We start from the raw sequence: 9600 nt of genomic DNA, 5'->3' as shown, positions 1-9600 counted from the left end.
AAGTCTCAGAGTTCCATGCCGATAATCCTCCACGCCGACAGAGGACAGTGCAAACAGCTGATGTTCTCGCGAGAGGCGCGGAGTTCTCCCCAAGTACTGAGAGCGGGAGCGCAAGCGCGCTCAGGGGTGCACTGTCGCTGGAGGGAAGACGCGACTCGGCTGAAGCTTGGGGGGAGCGCGCGTGCGCCTTCGCGAGTTCTGCGCTGCCGGGGCCGCGGTGTGAGTGCCGGTGGGAGACAGACGTGCGGGCCGCGAGAATGTTCCGAAAGGCCCGGCGAGTGAACGTGCGTAAGCGGAATGACTCGGAGGAGGAGGAGCGAGAACGCGATGAGGAGCAGGAGCCGCCGCCGTTGCTGCCGCCGCCGGGCACCGGCGAAGAGCCGGGCCCCGGCGGCGGCGACAGGGCCCCCGGGGGGGAGCCGCTGCTGGGCCCGGGGCTGCCTCCGCCTTCCGCGCTGACCTCGGGCCCCGGGATTGAAGCCGGGGGCTGCTTCCCGGGAGGCGCGGAGCCCGGCAACGGGCTGAAGCCGCGCAAGAGGCCACGAGAGAACAAAGAGGTGCCCCGGGCCAGCCTGCTCAGCTTCCAGGATGAGGACGAAGGTAACCTTCGCGCTTCGACCTCCCAGATCCCGACATCCCTACCCCGCGCATCCACCTCGAGTCCCCGCATCCCTGGGCTCCCAGCCTCAGCCCCCGGCAACGGAGCCCCTTCCCGCCCGACCCGCTGCACACTGTCCCCGCCTCCGGCCTTCTGCTCTGGCTGGGGACGTGTTCCCGCGCCGCCACCAGCCTTTTCTTAACTACCGCCTCCTTCTCATCGTCCTCCCGTGCATCTCCTATTCCTGGATCTCAGATCAGTCATTCTGAGTTTTTCAAGTGGAAATTCAGTGTTCCCTGTCCTGCTTCTTTTAACTGGCGGGTGTGTTTTAGGGAGAACTCGAGTCAGGTCCCCATACTGCTCTTGGCACGTTCTCTGAGCCCTCTGTAGGTCACCGTGCCCACCCCTTTTGCCGTTCTCGTCCTGGTTAGACATCCTTGATCGGGAAGGCCGGGTGTGTAAGGAGTACTCGGTCTGGGAACAGACGCCCGGAGTTGAAGCTCTGGTTCTGAGTCACCTGGGGCCAGTCCCTTGCGATCGCGGAGCCTCAGTTTACCCATAAAAGTAAACAGGGGTACAGATGTGCGGCCTTCCTCGCATTGACATTTGGACAATGAAGAAAGACAGTGTAATGGTATTTCAGGGCAGTTTATCCAGTCTGGTGTGAGGGGCCAGGCTGCAGTGGATTTAGATTTCTGATCGTAAATGAGCCTTAAATCTTAAACCGTTTTACCTCCCGAATTGTTGAGTGTGTGTTTATATAACCCAGTTAAGTCCATGTTATGAAGCATCTCGGTGCGGGATGCTTTCTTGTTTCCAGTAATAGGCAGTTTCTCTTTGGCTTTCCTGTTGTTTTTTATCTTAAGTTTGAGAGGAGTACAGCCACATTTTTGTTTTTAATGATACAGGGACAATTTGGCAAAGTGCGTTTTGACTTTTAAAGTTTTCAAATCAAGGATGATGGATACGTCATCAAAACTTATTTTTGAAAAGTGATTAGCTCTCAGCTTAGTCTTGAAATAACAGTATGTCAGTTTGTGATGAATATAGAGTTACTCGGATTTGACAGCTCTGTAAACTAGCACCTTTTGATTTTGGATGTTTTGTTTCGGATACCTTAATAATATGATAATCAGGTGCTTTTTCGATGACTTTTTCTTCCTCCTGCAATAGATGATTCAAGGAAGACAGTAGGACACAGGACAATTTTTTGCAGTTACATGTGTTTTGCCTTTTAAAAAGTCTCAAATTGGCATTATTCCAGATTAACCTATGAAGTTGACTCAGTTTTTGAGAACCTATTACAGATTTGAAATAATTTCAAGTTATGTAATGATTTGGCGTGTATGAGTATGTATTTGGAAGAATTTGCAAGTTAGAATGGAAAACACTGTCTGAAAATGGTTACTACAGACTTCGTTTAATTTCTTTTTTTAAGAAAGTGAAGAAGTTTTCAAAGTGAAGAAATCAAGTTATAGCAAAAAGATAGTAAAATTGCTTAAGAAAGAATATAAAGAAGATCTTGAAAAATCGAAGATTAAGACAGAAATCAACTCATCAGCTGACAGTAAGTACCAAACGAATATGATTCTTTTGAAATGACAAAATGAAACTGTTTCTCACAGGGTTTGAATGGATTTGGTATATATAGTGAACTTGTTCAGTTGACTTTGTCGTTGTCAGGGGTACAAATTGAGTAACGATACAGTTCTTTTGTTTAATTATAAGACAATTGCATTGTAAATGCATTTTTTAAAAAGACAGAACTGTTGCCACAGGAATGTTTCTGCTGCAATGACTAAATTGTCTCCCAATTTTCCTACTAGTGTTCCAATTGCTGTTGAACAGAGAAGGGAGGTTTCGCACTTAAACCTGAGATACAGGTTTATTCCTATTTGAAGGAGTACTGTGCAAATTCCCGTACTTGTATTTTGTAGAGACAAGCTTTCGATTCCTTTGGTGTTATTTACACAGTTGGTTTAATTCTTAGAGAACTTTTAGGAATGCCCTAAGTCTAATGTTGACAATACTCCCATTCAGCAGCCTCATCAGCTACACAGATGAAGACTCCTCAGTGTGTGGCCCCTGCCTGCGTTGTACAGACATCTCTCATGTCCTCTCACAATCTAAGTTAAAATTTTTAAGCAGTTATTTGTCCTTAGGAAAGTGGTTCCATTATCATATGCTAATATGAGTTATTCTCACTGCAAGTGCTTTAGGGAAATATTTTTATTTTATGGAATTAAAGGTAGAATTATTATTTCCCAGTTCTCCGCTATATGCTTAATGTGGAAAAGTATGTCCTTATATCTCAAATTTGCGATCTTATTTTGGAGACAACATCACTTAAATGTATAACTGGACTCAGTATTTGGCAACGTGTCCGGTGAAGTTTAACTACATTTTTTTTTAGAGGTGGGTGAAGGAATGCTTCCTAGATAAAGTGGAATTTGAAGCCGGCTTTTTGATAATTTAAATACCAAAGGCTAGGGGAGGTATGGGGATATTAAAGATTAATGTGACCTAGGCTGTTTTGGAAAAGAGCAAGTATGCCTGACAGGCCAAAGTAGACGATTTGTGGAGGAAGCGGAGGTTTAGGGTGAAAGGTACGTTGCTGACAGAATGTGAAGGATGTTTACTATCTAGTAAGGGATTTAGGGTTGCTGTTTCAGCGGCCTGCAAGATGCCGACATGATGAATGCCTTTTGAAATCTTAACCTGGTGTTAGCATGCAGCATGGATTGGCACAGGGAGAGATTGGAGGCTTAAAGCAGTTGAAATGCAAGGGCCAGCTTTAATCCATTAGTAGTGGGTTTAAAAAGGTCTCAGCTGAGCAAGACGGAGGCCTTTCCTGACTCAGTGGGAAATTGTGGATGAGTTAAAAATGTTTGCTGTGGGTGTGGGTAAAGAACTAGTAAAAGATGATTTGAGAAGTATTGCAAGGGAAGAATTGGTAGACCTAAAGTATGAGTCAGCTATTGGATTTAAAAGAAATAGTCAGATTTGAGCTTTTGTGCCAGGTGACTGAGATAATAATTATGTATGATATACAGAAATAGGGAATGCAGGTGGGAGGAGGAGGGAGGAGGGTTTTTAGGGGAACTGATTATTTTTGACTCTAGGAAGCTGCTTCATATTTTCCAGATCTCTTGAGAACCAACTGTGTACGATGAAATCGAGCAAGGAAGGTCAGGAAAAGTGAGAACTGAGAAAGGACCATTTACTGTTGGGTTAAGAAATTGAAGCAAGTACAAGGTTTTTGAAGCCACCTTCTGTGACCTCTTCTATCTTCTACTTTCATATAACGGATTTCCTACTCACCCAATAACTCAATTAATGTCCTCCCCAAAGGTGGAGCCTCTGTGTTATATAGGTCGTCATCTCTGAAGTGATGGCGCTCTGTAGCTCTTCTCATTCATCAAATCACAATCCCGGGCTTTTCCTACCCCAGCCCTCCTTAGACAGGCAGAGGTGCATTAACTTGAAAACAAGGGTAGTATCAGTCTACTTTTGTGATATTCCTAAAATGATGAGTTTACCTTTAAACTTGAATTTGAGTGGAAATGGCCAGTGAAGATTTGGAGATGTAGGTTTAGATATGGTGCTCATTGAGGTGATCATTAAAACCAGAGTAAATGGAGTTGATGAGGGAGTAGCATAAAGGAAAAATTCCTGAGGACCAAAGACTTCTACCTGTAATAAGCATACACATAGAGAAGAGGGTTTACTGAAGAGATAAAAAGAATCATAAAGTCCAAAGGAGAAAAGATAGGAAAGTTTCAAGATGATGACTGTCAGTTGTGTGAAATAGTATCAGAAAGGTCAGGAAAAGTAAGGGCTGAGGAAGGGCTATTGGCAGAGTTGCTGTGTTCTTTTCCGGAGGAGGGCATCTGGCAAAAGAGGCTAGTTTACTTGCCAAGCTCTGTGCCTGTTTGGAGGAAGGAACATCTTTTACTAAATTGCTCAGTGATACTGTATGAATTAGCTGTGGCTGCAGCCTTTGGGTTAGTTGGTGAGCTTGGAATGGGAGAAATCAAAGGCTGTTTGCCAGGGTTGAGGCATGCAAATTGGTGAGGAAGGGGTGGGTAGCAGGTCTGCACTGCTGCTTTGGGAAGTTTGGCAGAGGGAGAAGGAAAGGACGGTAGAGAAACAATTGGGATCAAGTAGAAGTTCTTTTGCTAAAGAGAAGCCTGTGTGTCTTTGTAGACAGAAGAAAGGAGAGGGAGAGCCTGACCCCCACCTCCTTTCAGATTATGTTAAACTCTGACTCTGTCCAAGTGAGTTCACTTCCATTTTCAAATTTGCAGCAATCATAATTTCAGTTTATATATTCTTAATAATATTATGACCAAGAATTTTATCGCATTAATTTTTCAGTGTTGTTTGTTGTTTAAAATCATGTAATCATCCGAATGATACATAGCTACACTACTATTAACTATACTTCCATATATCAGTGTTTATTTCCTTGTGTTAAATGTATACTTATAAATAAAACAGCTGCAAACCTAAAAAAAAAATCATTCAAAGTAGAGAGAATATTTGTGAGAGCAAGTTTCTGAAAGTAGCAGTCAAAGAAATTGAGGCACAAGAAGAGCCTAGAGAAGGTTAGTTAGCGTCTCTTTTTATAAAGCTGTCTGAAAGGATAATATATGACCAAGTCACAAAAATTCACCTGTCAGCCATGTTTTGGACTTGTATTTGCTCAATCACAAGCAAATACTTATCAACTTATTGAAACACTGAATCTTTTGAAGTCTGCAGAAATCTTTATCTGGGCATATCTGATCTAGTAAACCTTCTTGTAGTTCTGTTTTGTCTATAAAAGCCATTGATGTAGTGTAGATTGAGAGCAGAAGGAAATGGGTAGTTCTTGACTATATCTATCTTTATACATCTGATTAAACTGAGTTTTAAAATCTCATAGCCTTAGAAGTCACTTCAGAGGGAGTCTGTGGCTAACGAGGTAGGATGGTAAATTTAAAAAACTAAAGAGCCTTAAAGCAGAATGACCTAAATCTTCTCAGTAAAGCTGGGGGGTGGGGGGAGTCATTATCCCCAGCACTCTTCTTTAGGGAAGTAGAATATGGTTTGAGAAGAACTAAGAACCTTTGAAGCAGTTTTGGGGAGGAAGGGGAGCATGCTAGGGAAACAACAGAAGTTTATCTTTCATGTTTAGAATGAACTTTTGTTTTACTCTTCCGTTATATTCATGGTGCCTCTTGTGTGCATTGCCAGGTTCAGTACTTCAAGGTGAAAAACACTGATTTTCTGAGCTTTGCCTGGGAAGGGTGTAATAGGACTATTTAGTTATAAGTAAAGTAAACCGTTTGGTGTGAAGTAAACCACTGTAACAGTCTTGAAACTGGCCTCGGGAATGGCCTGAGAACTAGAGAGCTCTCTCCTCTGTCCACGTGGCCAAGTACGGCTACTCCACAACTCCCTTCCTAGTTTGCATGTGGTTTTTAGTGCCACCTAGTCTCTGACTTGTCTCTGTGTCCCAATTCCAGATTGCCAGAAAAATCAAGTTTAGTCACACATCCACTCTTAAACGTTCATTCATGGCAATGGGGTCAGGGGCTTACACAGTGTAAATGTGACTTTTGGGTCTCGACCCTTCAGATGATGGGTGACAAATGGCTGTGAACTAAGATGATACCCCGTAAAGTGTTCATTACAGAGAGGTTTTTCTGGTCTGTAATCTTTGTTCTTGATAGAAAGCTGCCTCAAGTGGGCTTAGAGTTTAACGAAATACTGACATGTAAAGTGAAATAATGCTTCCAAGAGGTTTGAACAGTTACCTATGAGAGTTTAGAGGGAGAAACAGTTAGTTGATAAACTAGTAAAATTTTGATAAAATTAAAGGTAGCGAGCTTCCCTGGTGGCGCAGTGGTTGAGAGTCTGCCTGCCGATGCAGGGGACCCGGGTTCGTGCCCCGGTCCGGGAGGATCCCACGTGCCGCTGAGCGGCTGGGCCCCGTCAGCCATGGCCGCTGAGCCTGCGCGTCTGGAGCCTGTGCTCCACAACGGGAGAGGCCACAACAGTGAGAGACCCGCGTACCGCAAAAAAAAAAAAAAAAAAAAATTAAAGGTAGCGATTGGGCAGGCCTCATGCATCCCTGCGTCCCCTGTATTGTTGTTACCTCCCAATTGTGTTTATTGTGATTTATTCATTTTCACACATCAGTGGTTTTAGTTTTTTATAAACAATTAAAATAGTTCAAGCTTTAATGAATTGAGCCCATAATTGCATTAGAAGTGACTCCTTAATTTATGGATCTTGTTTTAGATATATTTTATTACTTTTTTCAAAAATGTAGGCGAACCTCCTTTGGACAAAACAGGTCATGTTAAGGACACCAGTCAAGAAGATGGAGTTATCATCAGTGAACACGGGGAAGATGAAATGGATATGGAAAGCGAGAAGGAGGAAGAAAAGCCAAAGGCTGCCGGAGCCTTTTCAAATGCTTTATCTTCTTTGAATGTTCTCCGTCCAGGTGTGTACTTGCAAATTCTCCTTAGAACTGAAGTAAGCCCTCAAGAATGAGCTGTCTGTAAAGATGGTCGTTAGGAAGGAGTTAGCAAAGTGGTGTTTCTTATGACATCCCTCTTTGAAGCCAGGTTGTTTCATTTTGCAAATACAGAAAGTAAGAAAACGAGAAACTTCCCAACTTTCCAAGTTCATTCTCAGACAGGCAGTTTTATTATCAAAGCAAATGTAGGGCTTCAAGTAAATGGTACTAAAGTCCTTTTTTTATGTATTTCAGATTAAGATTTTAACATTTTTAAGAACTGCTACCAAAGGCAAAATTGCTGCTAGTTTTATGTTCACACTTTTTTTTTCTTTAACTTTTTTATGGAAATAATTTGTAGATATATTCACTGGCTAATCAGCTTTTGAATAAATAAATTGCTTAGTAGCCAAATTTAAATTATGAAGAGTAACCATTTAATTCATTATAAAATCTAAAAATACTTATTCTGTGGGAATTCCCTAGTGCTTTCACTGCTGTGGGCCGGGGTTCAATCCCTGGTCGGGGAACTAATATCCCACAGGCTGCGCAGGGAGGCCAAAAAATAATAATAAATTAAAAAAAAATAAAATTCTTACTCTGGGTTTGTAAAGTTGTGAAAAGTTATGTATATAGTTCTAGTAGCATTCTAATTGGTACAGTCTATATGGGAAGCAGTTGGACAGTATGAATCAGTAGATTTCAAATGTTCTTAATCTTTGACCCTGTAATTCCATAGCGAGAAATTTATCCAAGGAAATAATGTTTTTATTGCAACGTTATTTGCAATGAGCAACATTTAGAAAATGTCTAGCAGGAGAGGAATGGCTTAGTAAGTTAAGTTGCATTTACATGATGGGATATTATATAGTTGTTTAAATAACAATTTGAAGAGTAGCAAGGCATTAATTTTTACTGTAGGTGAAAATGTCAATTAATTTGATTATGTAGTAGATTATGCTTTATTGAGTGAATGTTGTAAACCACTAAAAATTATGTTTATGCAAAACAACATGGGAAAAAGCTTATGTTTTAATATGAAGAAAAAATTAGATACAGAATTATATATTCAGTGTGCTTACAGGTCAACTGAAAACTATTTGCAAGAGAAATATACTATAAATCTAATAGTGTTTTTTAGGGTGTAAGATTGTAGATACCTTTTTTGTTTTTATTTGTTTTCTGGTTTAGTAATAAATGTGATTTTATTGCTTTCGTTTACTTCTTAAAAATGAAAAAATATACCATTAAAATAAAACTGCTTTGGTGGATTTTCCCTTCCCCCCCTTCCTGTACATATTGCCATTATACATATTTCTTAGTTTCCCTAGCGACTTTTACTTTCATTTACACTAAACTAAAAATAAATCAGTTGTTTTGCAGGCACAGTTTGGGAAGGGGGACGGGGATGCCAGCAGATAACATTAGAACATCACTGTGACAAGGTTGTCTTGACGAGATTCACTTATCTTTCATATTTTCAAGAAAATAGAAACTTTATTCCCTAATATTGCATAGTTTATAATCCTCACCATTTGTTTCCAGGAGAAATTCCAGATGCAGCTTTTATACACGCTGCAAGGAAAAAGCGTCAGATGGCCCGGGAATTGGGAGATTTCACTCCTCACGATAGTGAGCCTGGTAAAGGCCGCCTTGTTAGAGAAGATGAGAATGATGCCAGTGACGACGAAGACGATGATGAGAAACGCCGGATAGTTTTTTCTGTGAAAGAAAAATCACAAAGGCAGAAAATTGCGGAGGAAATAGGTAACTTGATTTAATGGGACAGTAAGCCTGTTTCATTGCTATTAAATATAATTTGATACTACAATCAGATAAAAAGTACCTATACTTATTTAACTATGTTTAATGGTAGAGAACTGTTCTTGCTTGGGTGTAAGTGTCTTATTGGAAGTTTTTGAAAAGTGTAGCATGATTTTGGTAGCTAGTCTGTTGAGCACTGTGTGACCAGTATTGTGCTAAGCACGTAACATACATAAATATATGTAATTGGCTCTTCATTCTTAGGAGGCATTAGGTTTCCAGAGGTTAGGAAACTCATCTGAGGTTTTAATTGTTACATTGATACTGCCTTTTGCTTAAGGTATGCTGTGTGTTAGAACAAGCAAAAGCAGAAGTATCAAATGTGGGAGAGATCATAATAGACATTTTAACTTCAGTAAGATTGAGTTAATGCCAATAGTTTTGCTTGATTTTTGTGAAATATCATGGTAGCATCTCTTCCCTCACTGTTTTTTTGGAATTATTTACTTCGCTGCTTATGGCTATAGGTATTGAGGGGAGTGATGATGATGCTTTAGTAACTGGAGAACAAGATGAAGAGCTCAGCCGATGGGAACAGGAGCAGATAAGAAAAGGAATTAATATCCCTCAGGTAAGAACCAAAGAATTAAACTTCAAAAATTAAAAAAAAAGAAATTAAAAAAAATTTTAGCTTATTTTGTTAAAGTAAAAACATATTGCACATTGA

The 9600-nt window shown here is 40.8% G+C and overlaps 1 protein-coding gene across 1 annotated transcript in view; it reads left to right on the top strand.

Annotated features, from left to right (window-relative positions):
* The first annotated feature begins 214 nt into the window (after positions 1–214).
* PAXBP1 (PAX3 and PAX7 binding protein 1) overlaps positions 215–9600 on the top strand; it is a 33656-nt gene continuing 24270 nt past the window's right edge. The window contains exons 1-5 of the mRNA XM_082654286.1: positions 215–600; positions 2037–2165; positions 6918–7094; positions 8655–8876; positions 9401–9504. Coding sequence (XP_082510412.1) covers positions 258–600; positions 2037–2165; positions 6918–7094; positions 8655–8876; positions 9401–9504 — 975 coding nt within the window. The 5' untranslated portion in view covers positions 215–257. The remainder of the gene's footprint in view (positions 601–2036; positions 2166–6917; positions 7095–8654; positions 8877–9400; positions 9505–9600) is intronic.

The sequence above is a fragment of the Grampus griseus genome, assembly GCF_964374135.1.
Source record: "Grampus griseus genome assembly, chromosome: 5".
In the NCBI taxonomy this organism is placed as follows: Eukaryota; Metazoa; Chordata; class Mammalia; order Artiodactyla; family Delphinidae; genus Grampus; species Grampus griseus.
The sequence above is the reverse complement of the archived record's forward strand: the minus strand, read 5'-3'. Positions and strand labels throughout refer to the sequence as shown.